General features: G+C 41.5%; 1 protein-coding gene across 50 annotated transcripts in view; it reads right to left on the bottom strand.

Annotated features, from left to right (window-relative positions):
- Positions 1-21834, bottom strand: part of SORBS1 (sorbin and SH3 domain containing 1) — a 119170-nt gene that overhangs the window by 50664 nt on the left and 46672 nt on the right. For 23 of the 50 annotated variants that reach the window (XM_069863589.1, XM_069863596.1, XM_069863592.1 and 20 more), the window contains 8 exons: positions 20543-20598; positions 19039-19104; positions 17000-17095; positions 13835-13954; positions 12095-12210; positions 8963-9745; positions 8017-8388; positions 5010-5157 (listed from right to left, as the gene is read on the bottom strand). In XM_069863589.1, coding sequence (XP_069719690.1) covers positions 5010-5157; positions 8017-8388; positions 8963-9745; positions 12095-12210; positions 13835-13954; positions 17000-17095; positions 19039-19104; positions 20543-20552 — 1711 coding nt within the window. In that variant the 5' untranslated portion in view covers positions 20553-20598. The remainder of the gene's footprint in view (positions 1-5009; positions 5158-8016; positions 8389-8962; positions 9746-12094; positions 12211-13834; positions 13955-16999; positions 17096-19038; positions 19105-20542; positions 20599-21834) is intronic. The other 27 variants (XM_069863603.1, XM_069863624.1, XM_069863628.1 and 24 more) reach the window with 7 other exon arrangements.

The following is a 21834-nucleotide window of genomic DNA, read 5'->3' as shown; positions in this document are numbered from 1 at the left end:
GCATTTCTGACAGGTAAGAAATACCCTGTAAACAGAACAGCAGCAGCTGCTGGGGAGAATCTGTTTTCAAATACCCTGCCAAAGTGACAGCCCATGGTCCCTTCTCCACACAGCAGCCTCATGGAATAATATAAATCTCACGATGCAGTCACTGATACATTTGAGCGTTTTTTTAAATTATTTTTTATTTTTTCTTAACATCAGAGAATGAAAAATGTTGGACAGGAGAGAATTTGAAAACCAGTAAAGAGTCACAGAGTATAACAACTTGATGACTAACTCTGTTACCACTAGCATGAACATTAATGCTGTAGCATTTCCAAGGGCTGTACAAGTGGACTGAATCATTGTTAGTTCTTGCTGAGACTCATCACATACTACTGAGCCACAGATTCAGCAACCTGCGCACAGTCACAGCTTGGTTAGAGCTTTGATTTTCAGAATGGTCCCCTTGGTTTAGGGCCTTCACTACAGAGTTTCCAGACCAGGACATCTGTGGTATCTTCCAGCATGTTTGACCACCCTAAAGTTGATGCTCACAGCTGCTTTCTAAAGCGATGCCCAAATGACTTGGCCAAGTCACAGCTGGGAATAAACCAAGAAATCTTAGCCGTCTGTTCTTTCTGCTCCCTAGGAATTTATCCTTTTATTTAAAGTATGAAAGCCATTTGAAAAGCATAAACTATTTTACTGACATAGAAAGTGCAAACACTCCTAGAAGCTCATATTGTTAATGCAAAGATTTCAAAACTTGAATATATTAATCACACTTGGTATATATTCATAATAAATCACACCATGCAATGCCTGCCTGGGAAATAACTGTGCCTTGGGGTTCCAAAGGACACTTGCGAAGCAAGTCTGTAGTAGGTCACAGCCCTCCAGGTGTATGCTGTTTGCTAGTAGAACCCACCTTCACTAGGTATTTGTATTAAGTGGATCATCTTAGCAAGGGAGACCGATATTTCTCCTCACTAAGTGCAGTTCCCTCATCAGTATCTATGAACTTAGTTCTTTAACCCCAGCACTTCTGCTACACTAACCACTGATGGCAAGCTGCTTGTATGCATTATGCTCACATGAGAGCTGCCAACATATGAAACAATCCCCTACGTGCAATGGGTAAAAGGAAGGGCTAGAAATCTGAACCTGAAAAGTAGATGGGAACCACCTGCTGCAGGGTTCACTCTTCTAAGCAGGTCATCAGGAGTAGGCTGCTGTATTACAAGAAAAGAAAAAAGATACGAGTGAGGATGGTCTCAGCTTCAGCCATGACCTTTACTAAGAATTGCATTCAGTCACTAAAGTCTCCTGACAAAAATATATGGTTTAAAGAGTTGATGCTTGAAAGCTCTTACTTCTTCCACAGAGGAAAGAGTATTATGGATGAACAGACTTCATGGAAAAAAACCCAACTTTTCACATGAGGAGGAGGTTTCCTTTTCACTTATGTCTCCCAGTAGGAAAGAGAGCTGCCGATGGATAGAAGCAGAAGGAACAGGTGCCATCTGCTGTTTCACTCTCCTGCCTGGCCAGAGCCAGCTTGCAATCCCAGGCACACGCCACCTAACTGAGGCTTCCACCCTTGATCTTGTGTTCTGGGACTGTCAGCAAAGGCCAAAAATTCGTAGGCTTTTCAGAGAAAAGATCAAGCTAAGAAATATAACTGCTGGCAACACAAAGGAATGATTATAGATGCCTTCAGAGCTCCTAGAGGAGGCAGCACTGGAGGAGACAAAGACTTGAAACCAGTAACAAGAGGGGAAGAGGAAACAAGTATTTGAATACACATCTAATGCAAAATAAAGGTGTCAAAAAGAAAATTAATCAAGACACCAACAGACAGGAACTGAAGAAATTCTTACCTTGGTGCTAGGAATGAAAAAGAGGATCTGAAATGACTTTTTTATAAGCATGAATCTTATTCAGTTTGTATCACCGAAATCTAACAGAAGAAAACCTAATCTCTTATCTCAACTTACTACGATCAAGCAGACAAAAAGTATATAGTGTAGTTTCTGTGCTTCAAATGCCATTACCTGTTTCTAAGTCTCTGACAGCTCCAAATCAAAGTGTCTTACACGCTTATGGATTAATGAACTAGAAAATAAACCATAAAATAGGACAGTTGGTGATGTGTGCTACAAAGGTCACTCCAGAGAATAAGAAAAGCAGCTCCTTAAAAAGCAATCAATAATCCACTGAGGAGAAAGAAAGCCACATTATTCATCTGGAAGACTAACTAAACTACTGGAGACCTCAGACTGCCAGTACTAAAATGACTTTGAAATTTCTAATTCAGAGGGTATTTCATACCACACAAGAAATTTATATTAAACCTTATCTTGACATGAAGGAATTGATTTCAGCACAAAACATAATTAACCATTCAGGCAAAGGCAGGTCATAAGCTAGTAATACTTTGTTATATGCCATGAGACCAAACCAGTTTTGAACAGAAAAAGTCCATAAAAGTGAAAACAAATATGAATCATGCCAGCCAGGACAGAAATAGAATAGATAACAAAGATCTGAGAACTATTTTAAAAGCACAAAGTTAACAGAAAGAAATCTTAATGCCACACTGGGATAAAGCCCTGATAGGAATACAAGCATAAGGAACTCTAAGAAATTCTCCACACATAAAGATGGGAAGCTAAGGAAATGTATACTCTGAGTAGGTAACATATAGTAAGAAGTGAAAGAAAATGACAATGGAATTAATGTCTCCGAGACTTAAAAGTAAGTTTTGAGGTACATGAAGAATAAACAGAAATCCAGCAATGATCCTGTTCTTTTTACCAAACAGGCATAGTGGAACTGTTAATAAGACGGCAGAAAAGATGACACATCTGACTACTACTTCCATCTTGCATTTGGAGAAAAAAACAGTTCCCCAAAACTCTGACATCCTAATGCCCTACGCAGAAATACTTTCTACTTTAACAGTAACTAAGGACTACGATCAATGACAACTACTGAGGTCAGATGCTTGAAAATTAGCATGCTCACATAAACTGTACTAAAGAGTTTTAGAGAAGTTTTGTGCTCTAAAGAGAGAAGTTATGGAGAGAGCAGCTCATTGCACCATCAACATTCATATTTAGTATATCTTGGAATACAAAGGAAACGCCACAGGACAAGGACGAAGGCAAATGTTGTGACAACATGTGAAAAGTATTAGTGTCACGGCTACGACACCTGTCTGTCAAGTTGACAATAATACCAGAAGAAAAATACTATAATGACTTATATGGGATTTCACTAATAAACAGATAGTATGACACATACAATGTCACTCAACACAAATTTATGACTAAGATGCCTTTGCAAACCAGTTCAATATGATTCTTGAAAATTACAAGTTTGAATAATAAAGCCTGAAAAACACGCATTAAAATGAGACACTTCACAGAATCAATCAAGTTGCTTATCAGGCCATGATCTATATCACAGTCAACAAAACTGTGATGACAGAAAGCTCTTCAATCAATCAGGATATAGTATCATGATGCTAATGGTCACAGGGCAAGACATATTCAGGCAGAACAAATTGTTAACTGCAAAGATAATCAGCAAACAACAACTGGACATAGATAGTCTCAGAATCAATGTGTGTAGATCATAATATAGCACAAATTTGTCCTTGTGCTCTTAAAATATAAAGACAGAACATATTCTTCTGTGGTTCGCACTGAAATGCTCCATATTTAATGCAAAAGAACAACCAGAAGAGTATCCCATCTCAAGAAAGTCAACAAGAAGTTTTGGTATAAGAAGAATAAGAAGCTTTGATGAAAAAAAGAGGCTGCCCCTAATAATATTTTCTCCTCTTGAAGCACATGAGGAATCCAGACACCTCATAAAAAGCTCACACAGGCAAAGCTTCTTCAGGTGCTGGCAAAAAGGAAGATGTAACCCACTCATTACCCCTATAATCAGCTGGGTTACACTGAGGATACTGTCTTCAGGATCAAAGAATGAAATCTGTTATAAAAAAGCACTGAAAAATAACACAAGAAGGGTTGCAAAGGAACACATAAATGCATACCTGTGATTAGAATTATTACAATTTAAGGAATGCAGGCCTTGCCCCTGTTTTCTCTCTCTCTTTTTTTTCTTTGCAAACGGTATGTTGTAGCATTGTAGACTGGTATCTGTCCGTCTTAGAGTTTCCTAAGTCCATTCGTAACCAAGACAAACTGGACTGCATCTATGTGGCTACAGTCTTTAGTGACGCACAATGAAATGGGGTAATGCCAGCCATTAGGAGAACTAAAAAGTAGAAACAAAGTTTTCCTTTAATGCCAGAGGTAAAAAGATGCAGCTATTCCTTTAGAAGGAGCTGCTGTGCGGCAGAAAAAGGCTTAGATTAGTATACACCGGAGTGCACAGACAAAATTCTTCTATTCATATGCAAACCCAGAGCTCAAGGATTTGATTCAGATATGAAGGGAAGAACAAAGTGCCACACTGAAACTTACAGGCAAGTGGATTACTTGTTACTGGGTAAATTCTGCTAAGAATTCAAAGGTTAAATCTCTCCCACAGTAACTGAAAATATGGCTGCTTTAACACTGCAGTAGATGAGAAGTAACATATCACCTTTCCCAGTGAGGGAGTATCCATCTCAAGCTACCTTGCTTCTACTGACAGATAGATGAGAGCATGCACCCTTTCCCACAATGACAGGACACTTGATGGGGAATATATGCTGTTACCCTGAAATAACTTCTTTGCTTGTCCATTGTCCAGTTATAAGCTTCTCCCTCAACCTCAGAGTGGCTCCCGATCCACAAGTTTTAATTAGATAAAGCAGGTATTGTCTTGTGTCTCTATCTTCTTGCTTACCTGTCATACGCTCCAGTTACTACAGCTTCCCGGAGGCAGCTTTGTTAGCTCTTCGTAGCCTGGACTTAATTGTCCACGGCGCACACATTCTCCAGTTCCTTGCAGCATAACAGTTTACTCAGTCTGAGCCACAAAAATCTATATGTAAGTGTTCTTACCTCGATTGTGCTGCAAGAGGACAATAGTGGGATTGACGATTGTGGTAGAGGGATAGGCAGAGGAAGACTTGTTGATTGAAGTGAAGGAGGTTGGGTAGTCAGTACCAGTGCCAGGCTTGAGCACTTCATTTAGCACAGGACCTGGGTCCTGAAAAGGAGAACACCACATCATTAGCAGCATGCAGAAAGCTGCTACACTGTGAAAACATGAAAAAAAAATCCCCAACCCAAAACATTTTAAGTTGAATGAGAAACATAAGCACAGCAAATTTTAGTAAAAAAGGCATAAGCATGAGTGTTACCCTGCTCCTTGTACTTACCCTGCTTGTTGTTAATGTAATTAGTTTGCTAAGACAGTACTATAATTATATGGTGTTGGGTTTCACAACTCCAACCCCAAAAGGAGGCACTAAATTAATGTGCAGACACTCTGCAGCAAACACAGGGTGCCAAAAAGGAGCAAATCTGTTGGGAGGAAAGACAGACATCCTCCCCCCAACACATATAAACACAAACATTTGTTTTAGAAGTCTTCCTTTCATAGTGAGAAGTTAGACATGCAAAACTCATGCAGTTCTGGACTGAAATATTATTATTGCAGCTAGTTTGGTGTGGAACGTCCAAAGATAAAGTTAGGATCACCACTCAGGAGAGAGTGTGACACCTACCTGGTTAAAATAACAAAATTTAAAAAAAATTCAAACTGATAGAGGGTAAAAAGTAGGACTCTAGTAAGGAGAATAGTCAACACGGCTTTGCTGCTGAGGTACAGATAGCAAGCTGCTCTTGCTCTCCTAAAGAATCCAGCTCCATTGCTTGCTTATTCCAAACCCACCTCTGGTATCACCATAGCTCTGGTTGTTCTGTAGAAATACAGGCTCTGTCTGCTGGGAAACGTCAAAAACTAGTTCATCTTTGAAAAATCTCAGTCCAGGGATACTGGGCTTTTGTTGGTAGTAAGGGATAAAGATAAAGAAGGGATGATGACTAAGACTGGGCGTGCTGGTTTAGGCTGAGATTTTTCAAAGCTTTTTGAAGGAATTCAGACGTGCAATTACCATTAAAGGGGAACAAGTATCCAAACAAAGACAGTATGGAACAGCGTAGCACATTTCTGTACTCGTGCTACTCTATACTGTCAGACTGATATGCTGATCAGGCCACTGATGTGTCAAACAGAGCTGAGCATTCACAGAGATTTTCATCACTATTACCCGCCTTCGGAAAATGCACAGACTATTGCTCCAGAAAAATATCAACTCCTGGCTTTTCTGGTCAAGTGCAACTCAATGCCCTTCATACCCACCAGCATCAGGGAGGGGGCTGGACAAGGGCCTGGCACCAGAGCTCAGAAACAAACCATAGTGAGAACTGGCCAGAATCAGAACGAGCATCTCAAGTCTCTCTAACCTAGAAGCAAAATAGAAAAGAACAATCCTGTACCACTAGATGGAGGTGATCTTGCTCCAGTCAGCATCTGACCAGTCCATAAACCCTTCACGAGGACAGAAATGAATCAATGGTCTTCAGAAACAGACGTCCTTGAGAGAAAGAGCCAGCCCATTTTGCTGGCTGCGATCACACTCCAAAAAATTGCAATTTGGGAAAAGGAGTGGAAGGCAGGGAGAATTATGACAGAGGTGGGTTTGAGCTTTGTTTTGATAACTAAAATATAAAGAACCCCTCAAAGAGGAGGGATGTCAGATCAGGATAGGCTCAGGAGCCTCACCAAAGTGGATGAACAAAGTCCATTTAAATCGTTGTGGAAAATAGCTCTGCGACAACATGCCTGAAGTGAGCGTGCCCAAAAATGTTTTGAAACTCTCATCTCACAAAAATCAGGTCTAGTAAAATTTCCACTGCTCCTCTACGATTTGGATGTTTGCTGAATTTGTCTGGAGCCCACAGACAGGCTCTGTTGAAAACAAACCAGCAAAACAAACAAACAAACAAACACACACACCTCCCACCCCCAAGTTTTCATCGCTCTCTGCAGTAATAAACCTACTGATTTCAACAGGAGCAGAAAGGCCAGTGCTGACAATTTTTGAAAATATCATTCTTGGTCTTTCCTCCCTCGCCCCTACCTGTTTGCTAGATCCCTACAGAATCAGAGGGCAAAGAAAGTATCATTGTGAGAGGAAGGGGGTTCCACTAAACTTCTCACTTGCCCTTACACGCAAACATATAAAAAGTATGGTGCCTGTGAGACTTCCAGTACAAGGAGGGTCAGGTACATTCTGTCTGCTCTATAACTTTAACTGAAAACTACTTTTCCTCCTATCCCTGAGGACTTTTTAAAATGGCTGACGAGCTTAAAGACAAGCAAAATTTAACCCAAGAACACAGTAAATTCCAAGTTGAAACTGTTATGGACCAAATTCTTCAAAATTTGCAAAAGACATGGAATTTCAAATTGAAGAGACACTCCTCCCCCTAATCTATCCCACAGCACCTACATGCTCAGAAGACTCCTGGGCCACTAACTGATATTATTGCTTGAGGGTCATTGGAAACTACCAGCAATCTTTCACTGATTTCAGCAGCGATTTGCATAGAGACCATACAGCCTTGTGGCTCAAAGTGGAACAGAAAGTCAACACCAACGTTTAACTGTTCTGCTTCAAACGTTATTCAAACACAATTAAGGATGTTATTAAAAGAGCCTAAAGAGCTCAGTTAGCTGCAGCTATTCTGTTTATATAGAATTCATTATTCTGAGCAAACCCTGTGAAGACTCTTAAGGTGTGAATCAATCACCTAGCAGGATGGGCACAAAAGGAGACAGTCGAATGGCGTTGGGAGAAGTCAATAGAAAGTTCAAAGCTGTACAATGCAGGCAACATGCATGCACCAGCACAGGACATAAACAAGGTTTCAGTTGTCGTGCTGCTGGCAGAGTGAGTCATCACTCCTCTCTCAAGTTTAGTATTGCAAGGAGAAAGTAATTTTAATCTGGGAACACAAATTTAGGAAAAGGGTGTGGAGGGGTACTTGGCAAGCTTACTGTATGTGAGATGACTCCAGTGATTTCAGGCTTCGAGCCCCTGTGCAAAGCCCCTGTGACTGGAGGGACAAGTGAAGGTGGTGATGAGAAGAATGGCAGTTTTGGGTAAACAGAGGGTAATGTGCCAGATGTGGAGGGTGCTTGGTTATGGCGGGAACCCCTCTGAAGATGTGGGGGAATGAAATCATCTAAAGTTGGAAAAGTCAAGGGCGAGCCAGGAGAAACAGTCTCAGAGAATACGGAGCCTTGACCAAATGGAACCAGAGGCGGTGGTGGAGTGCTGGAGCTGCCTTCTTGCTGTCTGTCTGGATTAACCTGGAGGAGGGGGACTACTATAACTCCAGGCTGAGCTGGTGTGGTGGCAGTAGCATCCTGTAGGAAACAAGGTGTTGTTATGCAATGGGGGAGATTGGTATTTTAGTCTAATGCAGCCATGTCATGCAAGGATGCACCCGAAAGGATACAAAACCCCAAGAGGTTTTCTTCCCTTAGGAAAAAATACACCTTCAGTCTTGCAGCCTTGGCCCCTATGGATACGCACGTTTTTTCAAAAAAATCTTCCTTCCTCTCACCAACCCACTTCTCCAGTTCTGTGCAGTGAGGCTAAATCAAACCACATAACAGCTCTGCATTTACCTTCACTTGAGAAGCACTAACCATCATGTTATACAGCTTACTTCTTTTACACCACCCTAAAATAGAAAGATCCTTGCCAGCCCAACCCAACCCCCCACAGACACCACACACACACAAACACACAGATCAGTGCATGGGGGGGGCACATGGAACTTAAGTATTATCAAGCAGAAGATCACAAAACTCAAGTGGCACAATGAGTGCTCAAAGATTAGGTAGGAGGGGAATAAAGCACCAAGGGAATATTGTCATGAACTAAAGAACGCTTCACACAGCTGAAAGAAAACAAAGTTATGGAGAAAACATGTACCATGCTGCGTCCCATTGCCTTGTATGGTGGCTGTCGCTGCTGAGTAAGGTAAGGCTCTTTTCTCATCCTGTCCTCTGTGGCAGCTGTGCTCTGGGGCTCTAGCACTCTGTCCCTCACAGCTTGCAGAGGTGACGACTGAGTCCAGGAGGGTTGGCCCGCACCACAACTAACTGCGTCTTTACTGAGGACAATGTAAAAGTACGGCCTGGGAGGAACAGGAGGAGGAGGAGGAACAGGAATAGACTTTCCAGTATCTGTTACAGAGGAAACAATGTTGGTGGCTGGTGCCTGAGTGAGCTCAGCGCCCAAACTGGTGCTGGCTGCTGGGTCATGTGTGGTGCCAGTGGAATTTTCAGATGTGGCTGAGCAAGTGTTGTTAGATAAACAAGCTACATATAGTTTGCTGACCTTTTTATCCGCCTTCGTCTCATGACTGGAATTCATTCCAGCCTTACTACTGTGTATGGATAACACATCCAAGGAGGAGCGACTTTCCAAGTGTGGCTGCCCAGCATGCACCTTATCTTTGGGGCCTGAAGAGGGAGAATGCCCTGCTGGCAAGCCTTGTTTCCCATTGGGGACAGCCCCATAGGGGGTAGGTGATGAGAAATAACACCGTGCACTGACATTTGGTGATGTATGCTGTGTGTAAGGCTTGGGTGCATTCAGGTACACACAATCCATGATGGGCACTGGCAACAGGTTGGTCGCTTTAGTGTTAGTGCGAGGACGCCATGCAAAGCTCTCCTCTTTGGGAAGAGGAGGACGGGGAGGAGCAAGGGCCTGCCCAGGCAGTGTCAAGAATGGAGAGAGGAAGCAGCAGCAAATGAAAAGAAAAAGGAAGGAAAAATAAATAAATTCGAAGAATGAATTCTGTCATTAGACTTGGGTTAAGCAGGTTTTAATACAGCAAGAACAAAAAGCAAATACAGTATCTGGAAGGCCAGTGTGGAATTCACATACATCATCTCACACATTCTCTCTTTCTTAGCAATGCTCACTGCAGCATACAATCTTTTCCCAGCTCTCCAGTATCTGCCTACACTGTTTTCTCTCTGGGCTAAATAATCTCAGTGCTGTGACAACACCCACCATACGCCCCTGGGAATGCCTGAGTCGAGATTTAACATCCTGTCTAACCAAACCCAAGCTCATGCTTGTGTAACTAAACACTTCTCAGCACTGGGAACATTTGAAATGCAACACTAAATTCAGAGTTCTAGGCTCTTTGCTGCATGTTAATTGCACTGCTGAAAAATGAACATTGTGAAGTTTCACCAGTGCTAATGAAACCAGACATCATCTGAACAATATAATCTGCCACAGCTGGCTAAGTTAAAAGTCAGCATTTCTTTCTTCTAAAAGCTCACTCTTGAATTCCCTTTGGTCCTGAAGATGCTTTCAGAAACACCAGAACAATTAAAGTTTCTTGAGGAACTGACTTTCTAAGAATCTGCCTCCAGAAACAAGATCACCAACAGAGAAATTCTGCTTCTCGTAAATTAAAAAAAGCTCTACTGTTTTTTGGTACTTTGCAATAACTAGGTTGCTAATTCCACACCAGCCTGCTGAATGCAGCTCCAACTGCAGTGAAATTTTTCTGAAACTCAAACTGTCTTGAAGTAAGATAACTTAGCAATAGAGAGGGTTTTATTTATTGCTTGTTGTCAGTAGCTGAAATCTATAAACTACTGAAAGAGAGAGAACTAAACACCCACCTAGTGAACAGTAGCTCTCCGCATTCTTGCAAATTAACCCTCCAGAGACTGTGAAGGTAAGATTTAAATACCCCCTGTTGTCATACCTTAATGGGCAATGGCTGGCTAAACCACTGCTAAAATGGCCAAAACCAGAGAATGAAGATACCTTAACAGCTTGCATCATTCAAATCTAAAAAAAATACCTCCTTTAAAATTATCCACATATGATAGCTTGTGGTCAACATCTCATCTTGTTACATGGAAATAGACCTAGAACAGTTTCATGAAATTACAGTTGGTGCCCAAAGTCTACTGTCCTCATGCTGCTCCTGTTTCCTCCTTCTCTGATGTGTAAGGGAGTGGAGAAGTTGATTGGTACATGCTCCTGAGGGGCTTCTGCTTATGGAACAGGTGAATTCCTTTAAATTACTTGAGGACAGTAGCTTCAGTCTGGAGACTTGAGTGCCACAATATTTCCCTAGTTTAGATGAAGCCTCACTTTACCACTACATAGCACTATCAGGAAATACTAATTCACCACTTTCAATTGCCATTTTCCATTTTTTTCCATTTCAGCTTAGTTTGGACAGCAGCCCGAAGTCTAAAGACTTCTGTAAGAGACATTATGTGGATTCAGCACTCCTTCTGTTCATCAAGGAGAATAAAGACAACAGGACAGCCGTATCAGGGCATAAATGGGCTACTCCTTTAGGGTGCTGCTCCTTCCTATGCCTTCATCTGAGTTGTGCCTCCTTCCAATTTCGTGTACAATTTCAGGAATAGTGTCTGTTCTGTGGCAGTGTTATAGGTCCCTGATGATGGGAGCAGACACCCTGATAGAGGACAAGGCATTAAAGGGTCTCTATCATCCAAGAAAGCTGTTTTTAATGAGTGGTTGCCCTATCAGCTTTCAGACTGCTTCTGTGCAGACCAACCACCCGAAAGAAAATGGATGAAGTTACCCTTCTCTTAACAGATCGACTTCAGCAATGCACCTTCAGTTAAAAATAACTTTCCCCCTGTTGTTTTGTATCAGCTACAGCATTAAAATTAAAAGGCATTTCCCCGCTATCTTGGTTTTTAATGCAGAGTGTAACTCTGCTTTCAGCCTGCAGCATCTTTTAAGAAATAGACCAACATAAAAGACAAAACAGTAATAGATGACTACTTAACATTTTTTCTTTCAAACAAATAGTGTTGTCCCCTGCCTTCATCCACAAAGGAAACGCCCCTGGTGTACCTGAACACATGAGCTCCATAGCACTCTGCTGACATCACTGTTGTTCCCATTTTAAAGGCAAAAAAAGCTGAGGCAGAGCAAAACTTACCCAAGTCTGCAGCAAAGTCTGGAGTTCAAACCAAAGACTCCTGACCATGAATCCAGTGCTTGAACCCAGAAGACCACCCGTAGGATCACAGAGGAAAGGCTTACCTGTGGCTTGCTGTCTGAGGAAAGATTTGGACGCACACTCCTATAACCCTTGGCAGCCAGAGAAGATGGTTGGGCATCCCCATTGGCATCAGTGTTAGACGATGACCTCCAATCATCTATGAGGAGAAGGAAAACCAGATCACAGAGGATTCCCTCCAGCTACCAGATGAGTGAAAGGAGGAGACTCTTTTCTCCCTTCCCCTCCCCCCTCTTTCTCTTTTTTTTTCCCAGGCAACCAGAAATATTTCCAAGAAATCAACAAAAGCAGCAAAATAGGCAGCTAATGTTTGCACCTGTTTCTGGGTAACCCCAAACAGTTAAATTTACAGAAAACATGTATCAATTGAAGTTAAGAGTCCAGCTACTTCATTTCACACATAAAATACTTTCTGACAGAGCTGCCTAATTACCATAGAGACCAGCCCTAAACATGATGCCCTCCTTGCTTCTGACCTTTGTAAACACAAGGCAATTCATTCAGAGCACAGAAGAAACAATCGTTCATTGACATTCTTATTTTGGAGGCAAAAAGGCAGCCCAGCTAGCTACTTTCAAAGCTGCAGCTCGATGCCCAGACGCCACAGATTACTGGAAATGCAAGGACCCCATATTCAGCTATGATATGGGTTATGAAGAATATTGATCTTTATCAACATCACTATGTATGATTAACTGAGATAAAAGGATTGTCAACAAATAGATCAGGCTTTGCAGACTGAGTGCGTATGTATGAAAGGAGTTATAAAATACGATGTCACCTGACAATCCAGTCCCTGGAGTCAGATTCATTGGTTCCATCACCTGTTTACTCACCTCTCACTGGGCTCCTCCCCACCTCTCTACCAGTTTTGCTGTTAAGTTATATATAAAAGGTCTTCCAGCTCCAAAGTGCATTTCATAAAGCAATTGAGAGAGTAAGCAAAGGAAGTATTAATGAGTCGATTTCCATAGTAATGGGCTCATTGCCATTCAGGCTGCTGGAAATTTATGAAGCCATCAACAGAAAGGAAAGCGGTACTAGTTGGGGGTAGGAGTGAAAAAACATACAATGGCAAGCATGAAAAGAGGGTAGGTCATGGGTGGAGCAGAACGGGAGGAGAAGACAGAGCAGAACACAGCACATTGGGGCTGGAATTAATGGAATTGCCCTTCCTCCAACAATACAGTCAAACTACACACGCTCTGCTTTCAAAAGCAAGTTTGATCCCCTCCCCCTCTAACAGCATCTTGCTTCCGGGAGCTCATCCGCTCTGCCAGATCCACAACCCCGGCCAGGTTTGTTACGCTTTGCTGTCTCCTACAATTAAGTAATCACACTTCTGTTCTTGAAAAGATGGTAGAGCTCTATGGGAACAGTGTCTGTCTGGTATGCCACCCCTGCTCCCTTGACAATCCAAGTGAATGCTGTGATGGAAGCAGCAGCACTTGGCCTCCTTCCGTTCCACCTCATGCCTGGCATAAAAGGTGGTGATGAAAAAAAAGATTTGAGACCTTTTAATGCTACTTAGAGCCAAAAGGAGCTGTAAACAAACTTAAGCCAATCAGTGAGCAGTCATGAAACCTGCACTAGGAGAGAATAGGAGTCAGTCCCTCTCCACTGGTCTGGTTCTTGCAGGAGGTTTATGCTGTGGGATTTTGGGCTTCAAATCATAGACAGAAAAGTTCCCCACAAGACCCTGGGCTGGTCTCACTTGAGGTTATTGTGAGTAACATATTCCAGTTAACCTTCTACCTACTTACTTTCAGGTTGCTCAACATCCTGAGGACACGGCAAAGTGATATTCTGATTCTCTTCATAGGCTGGAGATGCCCGGAGGGTCACAGCTCCTTTTCCGCTGCAGACTTTAGTGGGATCTGTTTCTACAGGAAATGCACATGCACACAGGAGATACGTTGGAATAGGCGATACAAAGAGAGCCATCTGAGCTCTCTGGAGTAATCTTAGCATGGCTGCCTCCAGGTGAATCATTCTAGTAATGTTTATGCAGATGAAGATTAGCTCTGGATTTAAAGCACTGAGAAATCAAAGCAGTTTCATATTCATGTAACTGATGAATGCAGAAGTAAGTTCTGAGTCAGGGTAACAGAGCTAAGAAAGGAGGAAAAACAGGTGAGCATTGGAACCAAATTTCACATGTCCATTTGCTTTATTTGGTCTGCTCTAAGTGGACATTCTAAGTCTGCTTCAAGGACATTCTACCATTATACCTGTGGGTCTTCTAAAGCGATGTCCCAGGCATATAAAACAACATAATTTGCAAGCAGAAGCCTTAAAAATGCCTTTTGTGCAGGACTGAAAGAGGAAAAAAAAGTCTCTGGAGTCACTGGAGGATAAAAATCTCGCGGCCATGCGGAATATGATATAGAGGCAGGGCCCTGCAAGCTACCTCCTAGCCGTCTCCTTCCTTTTCATGGCAGTGTTTCCCCTTCTGACACAGGAACCCAAATCCCCCAAACTAGAAGGAGATTTAACATATATACCTGTTATGATCACCCTACAAGCCAGACACCAGATCATGCCAGCAGCCTTGCTGAGGCGTAATTCAACACAGCTTCTGTGTTACCTTTGTGCATCTGTTCATGGATTTGGGGTTATTTCCTCCTGTCACCTTATTAAGTAACAACAAATCAGTACTTCAAAGGTATCTTGCTCCCCTTACTTAACATCCTTCTTGAGAGTTGTTTCCTCTAAGATATCGACAGAAACAACAAGCCTAAAGAGTCTCTCACTTATCCAAGTTACTTCCACAGGAAAATACATCACTCCCTTTTTCATGCACTATCACTGACTCTGCAGCTGCCTTCAGACTTCACTTTGCCCTACCTAAACCAAGTTCTAGTCCTACCATGACACCGCACAAGGAGCCTGAAGAGGTCCTGAGCATGTGCTGTGTTACACGAATGACGACAACAGGATGATTTTTGTTTTTATAGGGTGAACATCATGCTATCTCTGCACAAAAAGGAATGCCGTTCCTCTCTAGGAAACGTTATTACAATGAAAGGTATGCCTTGAGACTGGGCAGGGGCTGCTGCTTATTGCCCAGATAACAGCCCATGATTATGTAGATCAATATTCCCTTGCTGACTTTAGTAAGATAATGACCCATTAAGTCCACACTAGTACAGTACCAGTAGACGATGACAACACTTTGACTACGGCTCCAAAATGCACAAACCACAGCCAAGGTGGCCAAAATTTAGGGAGACATCAGTAGTGCCAGATGGACAACAGCAGTAACGGTAAGAGATACAATGAAAGTCAAGCACCTGGCTCATATTGAAAGCCCACTACATTGGAATCTCTGCAGTTCAAGCTTTTATGCGGGTTTCCAATGCTTTAGGGTTTTCACAAAAAGCATAGCTTCAGATCCACACTTCAGACTGGAGAAAGGATGCAATAAGTAAGGAGGATAATACCTGCCAGAGGATTAATTTCCTACAGTTCAGCCTTTAATTATTTAAGCAGCATTGAGGCAGTCTCTGTGACATGAAAGACTAAGCACACAGACATACCAAACACTGCTTAATCCTTAGATACACCATATTTGCACTAACACCACACAACTGATCACGCTTCAAGGTCACTCACGTGCCTGGTGAAATAAAAGTTGACTTCTCTGACTGACTTTTGCATGATCCAGATAGGGCCACGACTCCTGTCACCTAGGGGTCCTGTTCCGGCTATCGTTCCCATCCACACATGATAACAAGCAGCCTGAGGACTCTACGGAGCCACTTTAAAACAAAGGACAGCTCTGGGACTCCAGTTTCAAGAGTGCTATAACAACTCCGGCACAGACACACTACTGGGAGTCACTAGGCCTGATTTATACACATCCTCAGAGATTGCAGGGCAGCTGTTCTACACTCCTACACCTAGATTTTCTTCATAGGCACTGGCTAGAAATTGAAACACGAGTTCACCGTGCCATAAATGTATCCATTGTATAGGAGGAAAATTAAAATCTGGAATCAAAGCACTTTTCTTTATTTTCATACAATATATTAACCGTGTATACCAAATCAAACCAATAAGAAGCAGAAAAAAATGTTCTGAACTAAAAAAAAAAAAGAAAATGTTTTCAAAAGGTTTGAAAATAAAATACTGTCAGACCATTTCAATCTGGGAGAGAAAGACAAATACCTAAGACATTGAATTCCCTCAAAATTTAGCTGAAATAATGGAAAACAAAAACTTGAATTTCTCAGTACAGAAATCTAGCAGATGATAATAAACATGACATTAGCACTACATTAGTCCAAGAAAGCACATGTGTGACAAGTTCAGAGAGATAAGTAGTGCCAGCTAGACTAGTCTGACTGTCCAAATCCAGCAAAGTACAAAAAAAATCTTGTGCTTTTAGTGGGAAAACACATGCTTGGGGAAGGGTGAAACAGCCTAGTATTCTTATTTATCCATATCTGTAAGGTCAGCACATGTACAGAAAAACAAAACTATCCCACCAACGTTGAACTGTGCCTGAACCTGTAAAATACTGTCTCTGACATCTATTTACTTTCACAAAGACCAAAGATACACAGGAAACATTCTTTGGTTCATCAGGAGTTCAGTTCAAAATGAGGCTGTAATAACAGTATTATTCACAACCAAGCATTAGTGGAAGATCTTACAATGATCCCAGATTCAAGCAGACACAATTATGACTTCAGAGGACCAACATAATTGACAATAGTGTATCGTGTCATCAAGAGCTAACTTTATTATCTACTGATGAAACCTACAGCTCTGGAAATAGTGAGAAAAGGATGAAGCTGAAAACTAGCTAAAAGGCATAGGTGAAGCAGAGATAGAGAAAGTGAGAAAAAGACAGAGACACAGAGGGAGAGAAGAGAGAATGATGGCCAGCTAATGCATGGTGGAGGGAGAAAGGAAGAAGATACCTGTAGGCAGCACTAGGTGAGGAGAACTTTTCACTTTCTTCACAGGGATTATTTTAACGGCAGAAATAGAGCGTGTACATAAAGGGACGTCAACAGCTGCAAACATAAAAGTGTAAATGGCACATCCAGAAGGGAAGAACAGAGTTTGGGAAGCATGCCACAAAATTTTCTGATGTGCTTGGAGACACAATAGCAGGAAACTTCAAATACAAAAGCAGTCCAGAGAGCAGTGATGCAACCGTTAAAAATATCCCTTCATTCACCCTAATTCAGGATGTGTCTGCTTTATGCAGCATCCAGAACTGCTTACTGAATTGACTAACTGCTGACTGCCACTATGCTGCAAGTGAAAAGAACCTGGAAGCGTTAGTTTTTACAAGCCATAAAAAAAATTTAGTGTAATCATTTAGCAGAGATAAACGACATGCAAACCCAAAAATCTTAAATAAACATTGATATAGCTGAGTTAAAACAAAATAAAGTGAAAAAGCAAGGACTGAAAGGTTAAGAGAGTAACATTAAACTAGCCACATTACATAAATTCTGATTTTTATGGCACGTATTTTAGAAGTTCAGCAACAGAAGGAAGTGAAACTTCACATAATCTTGAACATAGTACCATGCTAAAGGGTAGCATCAAAATATCCATATCAGAAAATATCCACCCATTTAAACAGCGAATTGAAGAGACTTCTACTGGATTACACAAGCTAGCACGCTAATTATACTAGATGTAGTAACATAGGGGAAAAACTTACATAGCACTGTGCAAAATTCTAGCAATTGTTAAAAAAAACCCTGTCCCCAGCCTTCCCCTCTCAGACTCTGTATTACAGCTAATGATAAACATCTCATAAATCATGAATAACGAGTTGTGCTCTTGATTTTGGCAGAGCCAGTATTTTCTCCTTTAAATCTATTTGCTTTCTGCATGTATTACCTCAAAAATGCTAGATGCCCCCTCACATTCTGTGCCACCTCGCTCGGGCTCGCAACATCAGGAGTAAGAGGAACCCCATTTCTAATACCTTACACACCAACACTGGCCTCTGGTCCAGCCCGAGGGAGGCAGGGACATCAGGGTGGTGTGTACACCCCCTCTTGTGGCAGATCGTTCTGGTCCCTGGCAAAACTGGAAAGCACAGACTACACCAACCTAGAAAAGGGTTCTCAAGCAAAAGGCTGGGGGAAAAGCCTGAGAGAATTTTTTCAAACTGCATAAAATTACTAGGTTTTAATTATTTTCTTTATTAAATAAAAGAGGAACCCAAATCAACCCCTGCTCTCCATGCTTCTCTTTGAGCACTGGAGGCCCTCGGAATACAATAGATCCTAAATCAAAACAGCCTGTGGTTTAGGAAACAACCCTAATTCTATTCTGCTTTGTAACTGACTGAATGAATCCATTCACAATGCAGTTAAAATATTAACCACTGTAAAAAGTATCAAAGGAAAGGAAAACAGCAGAAAACCACTACATACAGCCACATAACTTCACCCCATCACTATACAATACTAAATGCTATAAAGCACACTGCAAACGCCGATGTTAACATTAACACCAGTTTGTTTAGATAAGTTTGGGGTTTAAATTGTTGCTGCTAACGTCAGATTATTTTTTTTTATTACTTAAATGGTTCCTGACCTTTAATGCTGGGCTCAAAACCTTCACCTACCACTGAAGTTAACAGGATTCACAAGCAACCACAGACCCACGCTAAACACAGTAAATACACTAAAATATTGATTCACAGGTGTGAAGTATGACAAGTAGTGCACAGCTTTCCTCAAAATATAAAATAAAAACATACAAAGAGGCAGAATCCAGCTTGTCGCTTTTTAAGAGACACGGAATGCTTGCTCAGCTAAGAAACGATGCTGCTGCTGGCACGGTGCAACACAAGGCTTTCCTTGTATCAGTTGCCTAGCAATCTAAATGTAGAAACCTCTGCTGCAGTTAATGTCCAGGGAAATCAACCACATCACGCAGCTGACATGCAGATTGAGCTGCAGAGATGTCTCTGAAGCTCTTAACCCACCTTTTTCTTGTCCATTGCTGCTCAGCCCATTGACAACAGTTTTTGGGACATCAATTTCTTCACGTTCTGTAAGAAAAACAAATAAGATTAATTCTGGGTTAAAACCTCTGCAACTGAATTTAACCTCTGAGTATGAGTCATGTTATGAGTTGGTACTATTTAATTCAGGAACTAGAAGTATTCCTACATTGTTTGGAGACAAATCTCCCTTGGATGACACCCCTGTTTCCCTCTTCCCCCTTTGCCTACCTGGACCGCTGCCTCCTTTAAACAGGGACTGTCTCTGTATGTGCATATAGCATGCAGCTCAGTGATGAGATTTACAAGAGAGATTTTTCAAGTCTGCAACATCCTCAGCTGACACAAATAAAACTCGCTCTTGTGAATTCAGAGCAACACAGATGATAGTGCTAGAAAGGACCTCTGAGGGTCATATAAAAGCCATAGTCCCGCCCCACAGCAGAAACAAATCTACCTCTATCACTGCTGACAAATGTTTACCTAACAAATCCTTACAAACTTCCAGCATTACCCTAGAGCAATCTGTTCCAATGCTTCACAACCTGGAAGCTTATCAATACTTAAGCCGAATTCCCAGCTCATGTTTTTCAGACCCTGGTTGGTCTAGCTTTCCTCTGGACTTCCTCCAAAACATCCACACATTTCTCAAAATGTGATGCTAAAAACTGGACACGATATTCCAGCTGAGACTTAATAAGGTGCTAAAAATCAAGGGAAATATTATTCCATAGGTCCTATACAAGGCACTTCCAGTATGGCACATACCTTGTTTTTCACTCTGATTCAGCCTGTTACCCATAGAATCATAAAGGACCTCTAAGAGCATCAAGTCCAACCATCAGTCCAACACTCCCATGCCTACTAAACCACATCCTGAAGTGCCATGCCTACACGTTTTCTGAATCCCTCCAGAGACAATGACTTCCCTGGGTAGCCTGTTCCAATGCTTGATCACTCTTTCAGTAAAAGAAATTTCCTAATATCTAATCTAAACCTCTCCTGGAACAACCTGAGGCCATTTCCTCTCATTCTGTTCCCAAAGTTTTCCTCTTCCCAAACCGCTTCCATTTCCTGGTCCCTTAATTTTTGTTGAACAGATGATTTTTCCTGTCCAGATGTCAAAATTTGCATTCACCTCCGCTAAAATATATTAGATTCTTTCAGGTAATTTTTTTCAGGTAACCAATAATTTCGAATTCTCGGATTGCAAAGCTAAAGTTACTCCAGGAGCAATAAGTTTCTAGTCATTTTTTTCAGCATTATGGGCAAACTGAAACAAAAAAATGCAAAGCCAGGACACTTTTTACTATGAAGCCATTCTGCTGTTGACTTAATCGTCAGAGTCCTTAAGTTTTGAAGCTTTGACTCTTCTTGGAGGCAGAAAATGAGTTAAAAAAAAAAAAATAGAGCAATTGCATCAGAAACAAAGAGGAATATTTCTAGTAATAAAAAAAGAATGCCAATGAGGGCAATATAGACTTACCAGAGCTCATTGTGGCAGAGGGTCCTGCCTTTTCCACTTCTGGATTTTGCTGATCTCTGTTGAAAGTGAAAGGCAGAATGGTTACATATCTGCCTAGACAGCACTGGACAGGATGTTGTACCATCACCACAGAAGTCAAGGTAATAGTCACAGTTTCTGCAAAAAATTCTGTTTCAAAATACAAATGAATTCATGATAATTGCCAGTTATATGTTTTGTTGATAATTATCAGAAATTAATGAGTATTTCTACCCCATATAGGTGCTACTTTCAGATTTTAAGGCTAATCCTCAAGATTAAATTGTAATATACTGATTAAACCTAAGAGTCTATACAAGGCAAAGAGCAAATTTGGCTAGCTTCTAATAAATAAAATGTCCACCATCTTTAAGAAAAAAAAAAATCTCAGTGAGACTAAAAGCTTTAAGCTAAAACTGTCAACCTAGATCACTGCCAAATTTCAGGGTGAACTGTTGCTTAGATCAAAGTCTCTCCTTTGAAATACATAACAATATAGAGTTATTTGTTGAAACGTATATTAACTTCTGCAGTAATCATTTCCAGTCCTGCAGTGGTGCTGATATTTTCAGTATCAGACTCCAGTAAGTGAAACTTTAAAATTAGGAGCTTTAATCCTCCTAGGATTAGGCAGTGAAATAACCAACTCAGGAGAAAAAATACCAGATGGGAACCATAGGATAAAAAAAAGTCAATTTTCATGGTCATGACAGCCTACAGGAGGAAACATTAAAAAATTTAAAAAAAAAAAAAAACAAAAAAAAGAAAGAGATGCATCCCAGAGTCCTGAGGGAATTGGCTGATGTGGTTTCCAAGCCACTCTCCACGATATTTGAAAAGTCATGGCAACCAGAAGTCCCTGGTGACTGGAAGAAGGGTAATGTGCCCATTTTTAAAAAGGGCAGATAAGATGACCCTGAGAACCACCGACCTGTCAGCCTCACCTCTGTGCCTGGGAAGATCATGGAACAGATCCTCCTAGAAGACATGCTAAAGCACATGGAGGACATGGAGGGGATTAACAGCAGCCAGCACGGCTTCACCAGGGGCAAGTCCTGTATGACCAACTTCGTGCCTCTTTATGATGGGGTGACTGCAGCAGTGGACACGGGTAAACTGACGGATGCGGTCTATCTAGATTTCTGTAAAGCCTTTGACACGGTCCCCCACAACATCCTCCTCTCTAAATTGGAGAGATATGGATTTGATGGGTGGATGGTACGGTGGATAAGAAACTGGTTGGATGGCCATATTCAAAGAGTAGTGGTCAATGG

The sequence above is a fragment of the Phaenicophaeus curvirostris genome, chromosome 9 (assembly GCF_032191515.1).
Source record: "Phaenicophaeus curvirostris isolate KB17595 chromosome 9, BPBGC_Pcur_1.0, whole genome shotgun sequence".
NCBI classification, from domain to species: Eukaryota; Metazoa; Chordata; class Aves; order Cuculiformes; family Cuculidae; genus Phaenicophaeus; species Phaenicophaeus curvirostris.
Note: the sequence above shows the minus strand (reverse complement) of the source record. Positions and strands in the feature narration are given on the sequence as shown.